This window comes from Gorilla gorilla, chromosome 6, assembly GCF_029281585.2.
Source record: "Gorilla gorilla gorilla isolate KB3781 chromosome 6, NHGRI_mGorGor1-v2.1_pri, whole genome shotgun sequence".
Classification (NCBI taxonomy): Eukaryota; Metazoa; Chordata; class Mammalia; order Primates; family Hominidae; genus Gorilla; species Gorilla gorilla.
Genome location: NC_073230.2, coordinates 23,897,581 through 23,915,659, shown reverse-complemented (window position 1 = coordinate 23,915,659; position 18,079 = coordinate 23,897,581). Strand labels below are relative to the sequence as shown.

At 37.6% G+C, this 18,079-nt stretch overlaps 1 protein-coding gene across 3 annotated transcripts in view; it reads left to right on the top strand.

Moving 5' to 3' along the window:
- SOSTDC1 (sclerostin domain containing 1) overlaps nucleotides 1-17,698 on the top strand; it is a 94,704-nt gene extending 77,006 nt beyond the window's left edge. For 2 of the 3 annotated variants that reach the window (XM_055347372.2, XM_004045127.5), the window contains 2 exons: nucleotides 12,368-12,761; nucleotides 15,257-17,692. In XM_055347372.2, coding sequence (XP_055203347.1) covers nucleotides 12,557-12,761; nucleotides 15,257-15,672 — 621 coding nt within the window. In that variant the 5' untranslated portion in view covers nucleotides 12,368-12,556 and the 3' untranslated portion in view covers nucleotides 15,673-17,692. Of the gene's footprint in view, nucleotides 1-12,367; nucleotides 12,762-15,256 lie in introns of all 3 variants that reach the window. The other variant, XM_055347373.2, reaches the window with a different exon arrangement.
- The last annotated feature ends 381 nt before the right edge of the window (nucleotides 17,699-18,079 follow it).

The following is an 18,079-nucleotide window of genomic DNA, read 5'->3' as shown; positions in this document are numbered from 1 at the left end:
CAACTTGAGACTCTAGTAAAGTTATGGTTTATTTTTGTTGAAATTCTTTTTTAAATAAAAGAATGGATACCCAAAAATTCCACAGGTAACTGTGTCAGCATAAAAGAACACCATTTCAAATGGGCATTTTCTCTTTCTCTCTTTCTTTCTGTCTTTTTTTGATGGAGTCTCACTCTGTCGCCCAGGCTGGAGTGCAGTGGTGCGATCTTGGCTCACTGCAGTTTCAGCCTCTCAGGTTCAAGTGATTCTCGTGCCTTAGCCTACTGAATAGCTGGGTTCACAGGCACACGCCACCATGCCTTGCTAATTTTTGTATTTTTAGTAGAGATGGGGTTTCACTATGTTGGCCAGGCTGGTCTCAAACTCCTGACCTCAAGTGATCCACCCCACTTGGCCTCCCAAAGTGCTGGGATTACAGATGTGAGCCACCATGCCTGGCCCACATTTTCTCTTTAATCAGTGTAAAAGATTTAGGCTCTTATGGATAAAATGTCTCCAAAATTAAAGTTTGACTTTAAGTATAAAGAGATATTAAATAATCTTGGTATCTTGAAAATTGCAAATGTTTATGAAGATGGTATGAATTCCGGTCAAGAAGCTTAGATGTGCAAAATAAATCAACAAAAAACCGAAAACTTGAATTGCATTTCTTTATATTTTAAAATCAATTTCATTTAGAACCCTGACCCTTATTTTCCCCTTCCTCCTTTCCTAGCCACTCTCCAAGAACTTTACAAAGTTTTGTCCAGTAGGACCAAGGCACTGGGGAGGTCCCTACAGACAGTGATCATGAGCAATCATTCCCCATTGGTTACAGCCAAGGTGTCCACACCCAGTCTGCACAGTCCTTTCAGGTCCAGAGGCGCTGGAATTACATATCCTTCTGGGTCCTTGGAATCATCAAGGAATGTGCTTACCATGCCTTTCTGAAGCCTAGTCTTCTGTCTGGACACTGTCAGTAAACAGGCTTGGCTTCTGGTCTTTCATGAAGTGTGCATGCTCACCCCACTCTTCCACTCCCACTCTTTATCTCTCCCCACCTACTTGGATAAAGGAATGGAGAAAACAGGGGGATGACAATCTAATAGTTCAAAACTATTAGGTTTTGAAAATATCCCACCACATTTATAAAGAAGAAAACCTGAAAACACTCTAAATATTCATCAACAGAGAACTGGATAAATAGGCTATGGTACATCCATACAACCCATTCAATGAAGGGGTTAAGAAGAATGGGGTAAATCTGTATGTTCTGATATGGGAAAATACCCAATATAGATTATTAAGTGTAAAACGTAGTTGGAGAAGTTATATGTATAGCATGATCCAGTCTATATAAAAATGTAAGATATATATGTATGTGTACATTTATAAGCATGCATACATTTATAAGCATGTAGAAGTATGTGCACATTTATAAGCATGTTTAGGTATAAATGTATATGTACCTAAACATGCTTATAAATGCAGACAATATTGGAAAACATCACAAGAAACTCTTAAATGTGATTATCTCTGAAGAATGGCTTTGGAAGAAGGATGAGAAGAGGTGGATTTTATCCTTCTACTGAGTAAACTATTTACATTTTTTACAACATGTACATGTTATTTTCCAAAATTTATATAACCTCAGTTTTAAAAAAGGTAGGAATCTGTACAAGTCTTTTTTATAACATAATCACTTTTGCATGTGTTCAATACATTTTTAAATAAGTTTAAGTATTGTTCAGTAATCTTTTTAATTTTCTTGTTATTGCTGTGGGAGCATGAAGAAGAATATTTGTTCAGAAAATCTGAAAATTTAAAGCAGTATTCTCTTTCAAGCCTCATAAATTAAATATTCTATGTTAAAAAATCTGCATTTTCCCCATTATCTTAATGTTTCATTTTATTATATTTTAAATTATTTTACTAACCATAAATATGTTTTGCAGTATGTTAGGGTTGGAAAAGTAAATCACACAATTGTATTGAGACTAAAAGAAATGTCCTCACATTATTTTAAATTACAGTACCTAATTCTCATAGATCCATACTCCACATGTTCAGAAAAGCTTCCTTTTGCTCCAGTTGCCCTTGTCTCTCTTTCTCATTGCTTGATTAATTAAGTCTATACATTTAAAAACACTTCAAGGAGCAGAATTTTGAATTATGGCGACAACATTTACAGGAAGGAATGGTGTTCTAGGCAGGAGGAACAATATATGCAGAGGCATGAAAGCATTACATAGAGTCATGAGTATGGGAAACTACTACTGAAGCACAAACTGTAAGTAAGGGAGTGGCAAGAAATCAGAGTAGCTGGCTCATGAAGGTGTTTGTTTGTTATGCAAGTAAAGGGAACAAACAATTTTTGAATGAGATGTTCATATATGCATTTTTCAAAGATCATTCTGGTTCTCATTGCAGAGAGTACATTTTAGGATGATGAGACTGGGAAGGCAAGAGATGAGCTAAGAAGTTAGGACAGCAGTTCAGACAAATGATGAAAACTTGGACTAAGCCAGTAGGTAAATGGGCAACATAAAAGGAAATTGGAGAAATGTGTATTACCTATGGTTTCATTAAAACACAGGGCATACATTTTATAAGCCTGTACGAATATATCTATACAATAGTTCATCCTACTTGAGAATTAGTGAACGTAGGGAGTGAAATTTTAATACCTAGGAGCGTGATTAGGTGACTGTAGATATATAAAGGAAAGTCTTAAACCAGTATAATAGTTTTCTAAACCAAGGTCTATCATAATAATGTTGTAGAAAAGCATCCTCATGAAATTGCTTCAGTAGCTGGACAGATTCTTTTATTTTATTTTTTTACATTCCGGGGTACATGTACAAGATGTGCAGGTTTGTTACATAGGTAAACGTGTGCCATGGTGGTCTGCTGCACCTACCAACCCATCACCTAGGTATTAAGCCCAGCATGCGTTAGGTCTTTTCCCTAATGCCCTCCCCACCCCAGACAAATTCTTGAGCTCTGTTTTGATATGGTTTGGCTGTGCCCCACCCAAATCTCATCTTGAATTCCCACATGTTGTGGGAGGGACCCAGTGGGAGGTAACTGAATTACGGGGCAAGTCTTTCCTATGCTGTTCTTGTGATAGTGAATAAGTCTCACGAGATCTGATGTTTCTAAAAAGAGGAATGCCCCAGCACAAGCTCTCTGTCTTTGCCTGCTGCCATCCAAGTAAGAGGTGGCTTGCTCTTCCTTGCTTTCCACCATGATTGTGAGGCTTCCCCAGCCACGTGCAAATCCAATTAAACCTCTTTCTTTTGTAAATTGCCCAGTCTCAGGTATATCTTTATCAGCAGCGTGAAAACAGACTACTACAGTTTCTAGTTGTCTCTTAGACACCTTCTCTTAGATTCCCATCAGCAACCTAACCTCGTCTTAACTCAGCCTACACTCATTATTGTCGTCTTTCTCCTGACACTACAGTCTCCCATTCACTCAGGTTTAAAACATCATTTTCACATATGATTCCCTCTCCAATTACCTACCATCCTAAACTCCACAGTATCTCTAATCTCTGTCCTAGCCTTTCCTCTCTCCTTCAAGTTCAAGATTATATTCTTTTTCACCTGGGCTCTCACAATAATGTTTCCCCTGCCTGTGTTCTAATACAACCACACCTAAACCATCTTACACGTTGCAGGTGGATTAAGCGTCCCAAAACATAGTGCTGATACTGTCCCTGTTTCAAATCTGTCAAGGCTAGTGGAAATTTCAATTATTAAAATTACTTTGGAAAACTCTTTGCTATTATCTCCTAAAGTTGAACACACATGCACCCTATATTGCATCCATTTCACAACTAGATATATATCAAACAAAAATGTATGACCACATACATAAAAGAAAGGTACAGGAGCATTTATAGAAGCATTATCCATAATAGCCTCAATTGGCATCAACGCAATCTAGTAGACTGGATGAGTAAATTGTGGGGTGTTCATGCAATACAATACTACACAACAGTGAAAAAAAGTTAGCTTTTTTACATCAATTTCTAAAACAGTCAAAAGTAATAACTGGTGTCAGAAATCAGGAGAGTGGTTTATTTTAGGGAGAAGAAAGGAAGTAATTACTAGAATGGGACAGGAGGGGAACTTCTGGATATTGGAAATTTTCTATTTTTTTTTTTTTTTTTCGAGATGGAGTCTTGCTCTGTCTCCCAGGCTGGAGTGCAGTAGTGTGATCTTGGCTCACCGCAACTTCCGCCTCCTGGGTTCAAGCAGTTCCCCTGCCTCAGCCTCCTGAGTAGCTGGGATTACAGGCATGCACCACCACGCCCGGCTAATTTTGTATTCTTATTAGAGACAGGGTTTTATCACATTGGCCAGGCTGGTCTCAAACTCCTAACCTCAGGTGATCCTCCCGCCTCAGCCTTCCGAAGTGCTGGGATTACAGGCGTGAGCCACTGTGCTCAGCTGATATTGGAAATTTTCTATCACTTGACCTGGGTGGAGGCTATACTCTGCTTTCCCTTTGGGAGAAGAAAAATAAACGCACACATATACACTTATACATCCTTCAGTAGCTCTCCATTATCTAACAAATAATGTCCAGACTTCTCAAATGCAAAGCAAATTGTAGTCAATAATCTGCTCCAACCTAACTTTCCAGTCAATGGAGTCAAACTTCCTTCCCAATGCTGACCCCTTCACTCCAGCTATGCTGTTGCTGTGAAACCCCCTATGACAGCAGTCCCCAATCTTTTTGGCACCATGACCCCATTTTGGAAGATGATTTTTCCATGGATGGAGCTGGAGATGAGGATAGTTTCAAGATGAAACTCTTCCACCTCAGATCATCAAGCATTAGTTAGGGTCTCATAAGGAACATGCAACCTAGATCCCCCACACGTGCAGTTCACAATAGGGTTCGTGCTCCTATGAGAATCTAATGCGCCACTGATGTGACACGAGGAGGGGCTCAGCTGGTCATGCTCACTCCCTGGCCGCTCGCCTCCTGCTGTGCGGTGCAGTTCCTGACAGGCCATGGATCCATACTGGTCCGTAGCCCAAGGGTTGGTGACCCCTGCCCTACACCACAGATTCCACCTGTATATAACTTGGAAGCAAATTATTTTATTTAAAAAAATGAAAATTGAAATTGAAAATTTCTGCAAGGACTTTTTTTTCCAGGAAAGACTGTGGCATCGTTGGGCCAAATCCTACTAAATTCTTGGGCTTTCCAGCATCCTGACACACCAGGGAGCTTCATACTGTAAAGTCTCTAAGCCCAAGTATCTACCAGTGATGTAAGATCATAACTGACTTAGGCCTTGCCATGAAGCCTGCTGGTACTTGAATAAGGGACTCCTCAGGGAAGAGGGATGCAACACTGCATGTGGCCAGGGCTAGGAGCCCAATTTGACTGTGGGATGTCATTAAGTCTGGTGGACAATAATCAAAATCACAACGATCCAAGTATTTTACCTAAATCTGGGTCAACGCTCACCTCTGAGCAAATCAGAAGTGGCTTCCAGAATTTCTAGTGAGTGATAGTACTACTGTAGGTAGTAATTTTCATGGTTCTCGGTGTCCATTTCTGTGAAACAAAGCATTAATCAGGACCGAGGGACACTGAGAGTATCCAGTCCCTAGGGAGAAATAAATAGAGCAGAAGGAAATGGGTTAGGGTTTGGGCCTTGAGGGCAGAGCTTCAGGGCAGGGCTTCCATTTGATTCTGCAAACTGGAAGTATTTGGAGCACAGGCCCAGTTAAATAGACTAGGCAACCCTCATGGGGATCATGAGTCTAGGCCACAGTTATGAGGGCATGCGTGTATCCTATAACAGTTTACTTCAGACTTTAGCATACTTAAGAATCACTTGGAAGCTTGTTAAAACACAGATTCCTGGGCTCCAGCCCAAGGGATTCTGACTCAAGTCTGAGGTGAGGCCCAGAATTTGCATATCTAACAGGTTCCCAGTAGAAACATTGTTTTAGACCAATTATTAGGCTGGTGGAACAAAACTCATTCCAATCTGCATTCACCACTGGGGGCAGAATATTTAATATGCTGCCAGCCTTTGTCAGATTTAGTTTAGGGACTGTTGGACTGAACGCACACATTGAGGGCATTGATTCCTACTGTGCAATGTAATAAATGGAAGTGAAAAGGACAACTTCCTACTGGCGCTAGTTTGTGCAATCGGATGGAAGTCCTGTCCCTCCTGTCCTCACCTACTCTCTAGCGCTTGCTTGTGAAATTTCTGGGTGGGGGAGGTGCTGTTGGCATCTAGAGGGTACAGCCCAGGGATGCTGCTAAACATCCCCCACAACAGAACTTTCCAGCCCAGAGGTCAATAGTGTGGAGACTGGAGGAACCCTTTCTAGATCTCTATCTATTGGATTTGAGATTTTTCACTTGGGTTTTATATCAGGTTACCCAGGGTATTGTAAGCTGGGTTCTCTAAATTAATGTTATTCATGGTAAGGCAGTTTATAATAAATGAAACATTATATTCAACAATTAAGACCAGCAAGCATTCAAACAAAATACAAATAAAGAGACAAGTAATGAAGGTGATGAGGGAGAAAGAAAGAAAATTTTACAGGAAGAGTACGTTAAGGTGAGTTCCTTCAGTAAAATTCTAACCAGGAGCTTTCTGGAACAGGAAGAGAGGGTAGGCTTCATGTCTCATTCAGCTTTGCCTGGATGACACCATATTTAAAAAGACTGGGCACAATACACGCTAGTATGAAATGAATGAAAGTGATTATTTCATTCTCATTTTAAGGATTTTTATGCATAAAGATTCTACGGTAGTTTGTTGTGTTTTTTCTAAACTTATAATAGCTAATCACTTTTCCATGTAACAGGTGCTATCCTCTTAAGGGGAACTCTCAGAATAGTTTTAAGCCAGAGAGGAGCAGAAATAGTTTATTCTTGTATTCAGTAAATGCTTTTTGTTTATATATTTGGAAATCCCCTTTATCTGTGATATTGCTTTCCTTGGTTTCACTAAAGGGAAAATTCCAGAAATAAACAATTGATAAGTTTGAAATTCCACACAGTTCTGAGTAGCGCGATGAAATCTCATGCCATCTTTACTCCATCTCACCAAGGGAGTGAATCTTCCCACTGTCCAGCATCTCCACGTTGTCTACACCACCTACTATTAGCCACTTAGTGACCGTCTAGGTTATCAAATCACCTGTTGGGCATCAAAGTGCTGTGTGCTCAAGGAACTCTTATTTTACTTCATAACGGCCCCAAAGCACAAGAGTAGTGATGCTGGCAATTCGGGTTTGCCAAAGAGAAGCCGTAAAGTGTTTCCTTTAAGTGAAAAGGTGAAAGTTTTCAACTTAATAGAGAAAGAAAAAAAAATCATATGCTGAGTTTGCTAAGATCTATGGTAAGAAAGAACGTTCGATCCATGAAAGAAGAAAAAAATTCCTGCTAGTTTTGCTGTGGCCCTTCATACTGCACAGGTTACAGCCACAGTACATGATAAGCGCTTAGTTGAGATGGAAAAGGCATTAAATTTCTGTATGGGAGAGACGAACAGAAACGTGTTCCAAATGATGCCAGTCAGGTTTGGAACTGGTTTTAGGCTTTCACTGGAGGTGTTGGAACGTATGCCCTGGAGATAAATGGTACTGTTGTATTCAGACACATCCCCTGTTAAAAATTAAAAACAATTGATTTGACTAATTTTTTAAGCCTAATGACATTTATCCATTATCTCTTACTTTGTTGGGCTAAACAAATCTCCCTTCTCTCAACTTTTTGTTCTTTACCTTAAATAGGGTAATCATATTTTTGTTCAGACTTCTCTAGTCTTTCCAAACTCATGTTTATTATTTGAAGGCTATAATATAAAACCATGCTCCTAGATTCATATTAAATGGCTATTTTTTCCACATTTCTTCTGTGCCAGGTTTTGTGCTAGACATTTTCATATATTTTTGTTCCTCTGTGAGGTAGGTAAGCGTGGTCATGTTTTGTAGATGAAGAAACTGACTAGGAGAGTTTCAGAAAGTATAACTGACTTGAACAACACAGAAGTTAGGGAGCTGACCCCTGTACAGTTGAAAATTCACATATAACTTCTCACTCCCCTAAAACTTAACTACTAATAGCCTACTGTCAACTGGAAGCCTTATCAATAACATAAACAGTTGATTAACACATATTTTGTAGGTTTTATATATATATATAAAAAATATATTCTATCCTTAAGTAAGCTAGAGAAAAGAAGATGTTATTAAGAAAATTGTAAGGAAGAGAAAATATATTTATTCTTCATTAAGTGGAAGTGGATCATCATAAGACATGTCTTCATCTCCATTGTCTTCATAGTGAGTAGGCTGAGAAGGAGGAATGAGGAAGGGTTGGTCTTGCTGTCTCAGGGGTGGCAGAAGTGGAAGAAAATCCAAGTATAAGTGCACCCTCACAGTTCAAACCTGTGTTGTTCAAGGGTCAACTGTATATCCAAATTCATACATATCGTAAATGGTAGAACTAAGATGCAATTTCAGATCCAAATTCAGATTTTCAAATTCAGTTTCCAAGTCATATGATGACACTATTTAGAAGATCAAAATTAGTTTCCAGCTTTTACAAATCAAGCTGCTAGTAGTAATTCTAATACCATTATATGATTATTAATAATGCCACCACATTGATGGCTCAGCTGAGGACTAGAAAATAAGTCTTTAACAAAATCTCCTATTTGTATTTTATTTTTCTTGCAATGATGCACAGCTGAGAACAGAAAATAAGTCTTAACACTCTCCCAAAGATTGCAAGATGCACAGTCACCTTGTCTAATGATTCCACATCTGATGCTCTCAAGGCCCTAGCATTATTCACAAAATGACTTAATTACAAATAACATTGTACTGATTATCTGTTATATAACAAATTATCCCAAAACTTAGTTAAAACAACAAACATTTATTATCTCATAGTTCTTATGGGTGCCTCTGGTTTGATGTCTCTCCTAAAGTTTGCATTCAGGTTGTAGGACAGGGCTGCAGCCTCATCTGCCTGTGAGAGGATTTGCTTCTAAGCTCACCCATGTCATTGTTGATGGAATTCTCATCTGTTTGGCTGAGGCCCTCATTCAGTTGCTTGTTGGTTACGAGCATCAGTTCCTTGTTACATGGACCTTCCTATGGAGAAGTACACATTATGGTAGCTGGCTTCCACCAAAGCAAACAAGAGAGTGAGAGCAGCCAGAAAGACAGAAGTCATAGTTTTTTGAAAACCTAATCATAGAAGTCACATCTCATCATGTTAGTATGTTATACTAATTAGAAGTTAATCACTAAGTTCTTCCCACACTGAAGAAGAGGGGATTGCTACAAGGATGTGAATATCATGAGAAGGGGATCATTAGGAGCCATCTTAGCGACTGCCTACCACAAATATTAGCCAATTTCTTTTTAATGAAAGAATATTTTTTCTACATTTCCTAAATACTTAATTTAGCCACTTATTCCACAATACCCATAAGATAGAAATGGTTCTTCTTTCATAAGTCTTGCCAAGTCATCAGGCAAGTTGCTGCTCTGGCACATGTATGCTGGATGGAGACGAGCAGATAGAGGGAAGAGAGGACAAGGCAAGTTTTCTCAGTGCTATTGCCATCTAAACTGAGACTGGAAGGAAAAGTAGGTGATTAGCCAAGGAAGAGGGTGAGGGAAGAGTGTTATAAGCAAAGGGAATAACAGGTACATACTAATGCCTGAAGATGAGAAAGAATCAATTTCAATATTAAACATCTATATCCATTCTTCTTGGGTTATTACAGTTTGTGGTTATCCTTCACTTGATCTGAGCCAAAAGGCCGAGAAGCAATAGTTTGTGGTTATTTTTAATGGAGCTGTTTTAAACTGATCAGAATAACTGTTAAGTATTAAATTTATGATCATTTCTATTTTAGCAAAGTAGTTTTCTTTCTTTTTATTTATTCATTTATTTTGAGACAGGGTCACACTCTTGCCCAGGCTAGAGTGTTGCGGTGGTATCATGGCTCACTGCAGCCTCAACACCCCAGGCTCAAGCGTTCTTCCTGCCTCAGCCTCCCGAGTAGCTGGGACTACAGGCATGAATCACCATGCTCAGCTAGTTTTTATTTTACTTTTGCAGAGACAGGGTCTTACTATGTTGTCCAGGCTGATCTCGAATTCCTGCGCTCAAGTGATCCTCCTGTCTTGGCCTCTTAGAGTGCACGATTACAGGCAGAAGCCACTGCACCCAGCCTCAAAATAGTTCCCTAGGGGTCTGTCGGGTAAATTGGGCCTAAGAACTCTGAGTTTGTCCTGTCCACATGCACAACGACATTGCCTTCTCTTCCAATTTTGCTTCTGCCTGAGGTGATATCCTAAGGCTGAGCCTTCAGAATACAAGGTGCAGCAGATTTAATAACTGTGCGTGAATTTGGTCAACCTCATTAGCCCAACCCGATAATTAAATTCCAATTAAAATATCTCCTACTTCTGACACAAAAAAAGAAAAAGTAGTGAGGAACAGATTAGATTATTTTGACCTTTTAATTTCCTTTAGGCATTGGGTCTGTAGGTCAATGATTAATATTAACATGCTTTGTGTAATTAACATCAAGTCCCCTGATAAGTAGGGCAGGAAATCTTCATAGTTAGTATTTTAGAAGGATGCCTGTAATCTCCATTTGCACAAAATAAACTGACATATGATTTTCCAGGAAGGATATTAGAATAAATGACTATCCAATCGTAGGATAGAGATATACCATTAGTAGGAAGTATATGTCCATTAAACTGATTGTCTGACTCTGGTTTTTAAACTTTTTATTATGTAGAATTTGGAACATACACAAGAATAAACAGAATATAATACTTTACCATCCTGCTGTAACAACCATCAACTTATAATTAATCTTTTGCCACTCACACCTCTAACCTCCTCATAGTATTTTTGAAGCTTATTCTAGCTTATTCCATATAATGTAAAAGATGATATAAAATCATTTCATCTAAGGATATTCCAGTATATACCTCTAATAGAGAAGCAGTCATTGTTTTAAAACAAAACTACAGTACCATTTCTGTCCTAAAAAAGAACAATAATTTCTTGGTATTATAATATTTTTCCTTTATACTTATTTTTACTTTCTTTTATAGTGAGATAGATGAATAGATAATTAGTGGTTAAATTGGGGGTGATTTTACCCTGTAAGGGTCATTTGGCAATGTTTGGAGATATTTTTGTTACCAACTAGGGGGTGCTACTGGCGTCTAGTCGTTAGAAGCCAGGGATGCTGATAAACACACAGGATGGTCCCCCAATAATAAAGAACTGTCTCTTCCAAAATGCCAGTAGCGCTGCTATGGAGAAATTCAGGTAGGCAGACATATAGGCAAACAGCAGTTACAAGGGACAAAAGCTTATACAGAAAAGAAATACAAAATTAGGTGATTTAGGTAACCACACAAAGGACAAAAATGGATTTATAATTGAAAAGATGATTCAGAATAGTTATTCCAATTGAGATGTCCCATGATGAAATAGAATTTTATGATTGTTTTAAAGGGATCATCAGTGGCCTATAATTAATTAATGGAACACGTGTTCTGGGTGCCGGTAAAGTAATTCAGAAAAATAGGTTTCTTACTTGGGCAGCAGAGTCAAAGGAAGTAATGAGCAAAATATTTAGTAAATACGAGTAGAATCTGTGTTCTGAAAAAATCTAGAAAAAATTATTTTGAATCCGCTAAAAAGTCTGTCACAAATGGCTTTGTTTTATGTAAAATAATGCTATGGATATTAATGCTTGTGACACATTTTTAAGACAAAAATGAGTATTACTTTAATGTAGACAGAACTATGCTCATTATTCTCCACACAAAACCCCTGGCAATAATTTACCTAGCAGCACAGTAGTTCATGCAGATCAAAGCTGCATTATTTAAGCATGTCCAGGGGGCAGGTTTTAGCTCTGTGCCTTTTACTTTAAGGAAAAAAAAAATATTGGTTTGCTTCTTGAGAGAAAGTAATGTTTAGCTAACTAGGTGCTTCATGCAAGTCCTACAATATTTAAACTCACATGAATTCCTCCTGTTATCTGGGAAGAACTCCCTTTCTGACCCAAATACTCTAAAATCTGAGGAAAGTACAGAACAACTGTGGGAAAGCCAGTCTCTTCAAATGAACAGCGATGTATTTTCGTTTAAATTAAACCCGAATGTTAACTAGATTCAGGAAAGGAAATGGCAGAGGAGAGTCTGTCGTTGATATAGAATATGCCTGCCTGCGTCGGCTCACAGACAAGTGATGAAGTCCAACTCTGAAATTTCAGGCAATTTGTATACCAAGCTCCTCCTTTTCTGCAGTCTTCTTTTCCATTGGTAAAATTCTTTTGCAGGGTCATGTAGGGATCCCACCCCTTCTCTGTGTTTTCACTCTGAAGCTCTACACAACTTTACACCTGAATGAACGCCAAACCTCTATGGATATATAAAGGGAAGCTTGAGGAGGAATTTCACAGTTACAGTGCAGAAGCAGAGGCAAAAGAATTAACCAGCTCTTCAGTCAAGCAAATCCTCTACTCACCATGCTTCCTCCTGCCATTCATTTCTATCTCCTTCCCCTTGCATGCATCCTAATGAAAAGCTGTTTGGCTTTTAAAAATGATGCCACAGAAATCCTTTATTCACATGTGGTTAAACCTGTTCCAGCACACCCCAGCAGCAACAGCACGTTGAATCAAGCCAGAAATGGAGGCAGGCATTTCAGTAACACTGGACTGGATCGGAACAGTAAGTGTGTTTTACTTGTACAGTTTTTTTTTTCTTTTCTGGTAGCATTAGCTCACATTCCTGTAGAATTGTTTTATTGGTAACTAACCTGAACCATATATATGTTGTGAAACAATTTGGGAGTAATCTGCTGCATGTGCAGGTTGGCATTCTTCCCTAGGTAGTGATTTTAAAGTTAACCTAACTAAAACAGTGGTTTAATAATGCAAGCACAGACTGAAGTTTTATCAAACATCCACAAAGAAAACATTTCCAGGAATTAAACTATTGTTTTGTCAAAATCATGCAAAATGACCATTTTAAAAAGTATTATTTTAGATAGCTCAAGTTCCGGTTGTTTTGTCAATTTATTTCAGGGCATATGCAATTTTGGTAAAGTGTATAAACGTAACTAATATATATTATTAGTTACCATCCACAAATAAATATAGGGAATCACAAGGGAAAAAAGGAAGCTTCCAAGAGAAAAAATTTGTTTACATTGGATTTCTAAAATATGTCTAGTGAGATAGTCAAAAGTTTTGATGATGCTCAATGTAAAAGAGGGATAAACTAAAAATGTTGGAGAATCACATTTTTCTAAAATAATTCCTTGTTGTCCCATTCAAAATTTAGATAATTGTGTATTTCTGTGACAGACTGGGGACATTTTTGTAACTTAAGAGATGTAAAACAACAGCTTAGTTGACACACTAATTGACCACTGGTTAGGGGGATTCAAATTTCCCCTAACTTTTGTTTCTATCTTTTCCTTTAGAAGAGGCCACATGCTAATAATCAGGTTTTAAGAGAGAGAGAGAGAGAGAAACAGTGCGCAGGAAATCTTACACAAATCTTTTGCCTCTCCTTCTTCACTCCATTCAACTACGAAAGTAGTTTTGACTTTTGAAAAGTCAAAGCAAATATGACTGTTAATGTCTAAGAAAGCTGGGATGTTTTAACTTTCACGAAGCTGGTTGCTTTTAAGTACACAGGACATATCTGATTATTATTAGATTACTGAGCAATGTGGTGGGTATTCGTTGTCAATGAACTGTCACTGCAAAAATGCCAAATCTGTATATACACAGGAATAGAAAGCTTGATGAGACAAAATTATTTCTGGCTATTTCCAGGTGCATTCCTGAGGCAGCTGCAGGAAGGTGAGCTGGAGGCAGAATCAGGCACGCTGAGCACAGTGTCCAACCAAACAATTTACGCTTTACATTTTAATCCCACAATTATAGATTTCTATGCATGCATGTCTATATACATAAGTTTTTCCACAGCTGTCACGTTCCCCTTAAGCTATATCTCTTACCTCAGAAGTACTAGCATACAGAGATGAAGTGAAACTCTTGATTCAGTTCTACTTCGACTTATCTTTCAGTACTTTTTGTGGAACCACTTCAGTGTCCCTTATCATTTTTATTTGTAAAATGTCAGCAGCCTGTACTTTTAAACATCCTTTTTTTTTTTTCCTGGTTGGCAAGCCTTGATTTCTTTTCAAGCTTGTTATAGGCAATTCTCCTCAAGTTTAGATAACAAAGCAAGTAAGGAAAACTTAAAATATTTAAAGATTAATTTTTGCTTTAATTACATAAGGCATGTAACAAGAAACAGCCAATTAGAGAACATACCTATCAAATCCAAATAACTAAAACAAAAAGTTTGCCATGACCAATATTCAGGAAATGAACACCGCGGTTCCTTTTGCAGTTGTAAATCAGACATGTTAGGCATTTTTCTGCCATAAAATTCATGGAAATGTAGCCAAGTTGTTATGGCAACCATACGTTCCTGATTTAGGGGCTTTTATATTCTTTGAGTCTTGAGTTGTAGTGGCATTTTACATTTCAAACATTTTACTGTTTGTATTTTTTAAAAGATAGTTTGGGAATTTATGTTTAAAACATAGTTATTAAGTTTGATATGCAAAATGTCAGATGTTGTACACATATGTATGTCTGAGTCTCTGCAGCTAAAGTCTATAATTGAAATAAAATATTACCGAGAGCATATGCATTATACACAATATTTAAATGGCTACCACATTTTTTCTCAACAGATTTTTAAAAAGCCTAATTAAAAACACTTGCAGACATTAACCAATATGACCCTTGAGAAAGAGAATATTAAAGTATACTCTTAACTCATTGAATAATGAATATTTACACATAAATGGAAGAGCTGCTAACCCCTTATTGGAGAGTCAGACTAAGGAAACTGGATTTTCAAACACTCTAATAAGGAATTAGCTAATGTTATATATAAAAACAATCAGGCATACATTTTTTTTCCCAAAAAAGTTATAGCCATGTAAACTGATGATTTTCATGAAAGTATCCCTATACTATCCAGACAGAATTTTTTCACTGTGAAAATAAAGTAGGTGCTCACTTTCTATTTGGCAATTTGCTATCATTTGCCTATTATTTTTGTCATTGCAGATCACTTTTTAAAAGGTCTTCATTTGCATTTTTTCTCTGATGCACATTCTTTTTTGTTTCCTGCAGCTCGGGTTCAAGTAGGTTGCCGGGAACTGCGTTCCACCAAATACATCTCTGATGGCCAGTGCACCAGCATCAGCCCTCTGAAGGAGCTGGTGTGTGCTGGCGAGTGCTTGCCCCTGCCAGTGCTCCCTAACTGGATTGGAGGAGGCTATGGAACAAAGTACTGGAGCAGGAGGAGCTCCCAGGAGTGGCGGTGTGTCAATGACAAAACCCGTACGCAGAGAATCCAGCTGCAGTGCCAAGATGGTAGCACACGCACCTACAAAATCACGGTAGTCACTGCCTGCAAGTGCAAGAGGTACACCCGGCAGCACAACGAGTCCAGTCACAACTTTGAGAGCATGTCACCTGCCAAGCCAGTCCAGCATCACAGAGAGCGGAAAAGAGCCAGCAAATCCAGGAAGCACAGCATGAGTTAGAACTCAGACTCCCATAACTAGACTTACTAGTAACCATCTGCTTTACAGATTTGATTGCTTGGAAGACTCAAGCCTGCCATTGCTGTTTTCTCACTTGAAAGTATATGCTTTCTGCTTTGATCAAACCCAGCAAGCTGTCTTAAGTATCAGGACCTTCTTTGGGAATAGTTTTTCCTTTTCAGGTTTTTCAAGATGTAGGTATATCCATGAATGCAATTTGCATTTAAATTCCACGTATCCTGTAGTTTTAATTCCTCATTGTTCTTAAAAGACTGTTGATACTATAAACGTCAGTGAATCATTATATTTTAAAACAGAAAAGGGCTTCTCAGATACCCTCCATCTACTGGCCCATCCCCTCTCCTAAACAAAACTCCTTCAAAACAGAAAGGTTAAAAAAAAAATGTTGTCATGAATCTTCACAGTAACATTTCAGAAAGGTGCTTTTTTGGTACTCTTCATGGGAACAGTTTAGCAGCCATGAGTGATCTTCCTTTGAAAGAGAATGAAAGACCCTGTGACATTTCACTTCAAAAATAAGCCCTGTAGCTCTTTACGGTCGCATAGTATGAAATTATACCCTGCATGCTGACCCTCGCTTGGAACGGAATGCCAGAAATGCATGGCAGCGGCTAATAAGTAAAGCTGATTAACTATTTATTTGTCAATGTTATTATTTAATGAGCTTTCACATGTGATCTGTTTCAAAACTTTAATTTTTTAATGTTTTGAAACTTTTTCATGGACCTAAATATTTTCCTATATGATTTGTGGTTGATTAGAAATATGAAAATACATGTTGTAGATATGTAAGATGAATATTTTAGTCTCCTTATTACATATATGTTCATGGTGAACTTTATCAATAGTATGGATCTTTTTAAATCAGTAAGATGCTTTGTAAAGTTGAAATAAGTAATACTTTCTTGTTTAATCTGTGCAATCAGAAGGTGTCTTGACCTTCAATTCAATTGGTTTCTTTTAACAAAAATAAACACTGCTAAAAGTTATTGTTGTTGCCTCTAACATGTATAAAGGGTGCAAAAATTGTAGAATAAATGTATAAGGGTAATTGCTATTTTTTTTTCTAAGTCACATTTAAGCTTTGACAGAAGTATCATTCTAAGAGAGGAGACAGAGGGAGACAGGGAGTCCATCTCTTCAGTAAATGGGAGGTTGCAAAAGTTGGGTGTCAATCCAGCAATGAGTAGTCATGAGAATATCAAATTTACATACACCAGTGGATGCCAAGTCTGCTGCTCATTATAATCACCCGGAGGAGATATTATGAGACCCAATGCCCAGGTTTTCATCCACATTACATCAGAATTTCTTGGGGTAGAGCTCAAATATCAGCAGGTTTTAAAGTTTTCCAGATGATCTCAATGTACAGCTAAATTTGAGAAAGGAAAGAATTGTGAAGAAATCAATATCTTATCTTGGAGAACATTGAATACTATTGTATGGCCCACAAACCAAAAACATGAAATAAAAACAAAGGAAACAAAAGCTAATTTTTGAGTGTTTTCAATTTTGGCATGTTGTTATATTGAGCAACATAGTGTCTTGAAGCAGATTATACAGCTGAAGGACTGTTGTGTCAATTCAATCAAATGATTGATTTCATCACTCCAAATGAAGAAAACCAAAGAGGCTCATGATGTATTGGTAATATTTTCTGGGTTTTCCCTTTTGGGATGCTGAGCACGAAAGACTCCTTAGTAATTTTTTTGTAGTAGATTGTTCTTTTTGTAATTACTAGTCTGAAAATCACATGTAAATTACATATAGTATACTAAGCTAAACAAGAATATTAATATTGTTGCTTCCCTGTGAGAAGCAGAAGCATCTAAAAAAACCCTCTAGATTTTATAATAATGCTAACTGTTATACCACCAAATAAAGAAACAAATCATCGCCTACTACTGATTTCTCTTTCAGTCTTAATAAGGATCTTAAATTATTTCATATTATATCATCATATTACTACATGAAAAATTCATAATAAATATAGGTTGAATATACCAAATATGTCTTGTTTCATATGTCTAATTTACCTGTCCATCCTCAATGTGGGATATTTAAGATAACGCAGAAAATTTCAGATACAGACACTTTGGCCATTTCTTCCTTCTCAACAAGACAGCACCTTCTACAGAAGACCTTAGAGATGGTCTCAAGAATTAGTGTGCCCTAAGATCTGGGGCATAAAAAGGACTTGATCTGACAACAGCTTTTCATAATCAGGAAGACTATGTTGTCATGCTTTACTAAAACAAAGGTTTTGGTGATAATAAAATGCTGAAATCTTCAGTGATTTGATTCCTAATAGTGTATTACCAAATGGACCATAAATATACAAGAAAAAAGAAATGTAATAAAAGAAGCTTATAAATAAGACTTCTGT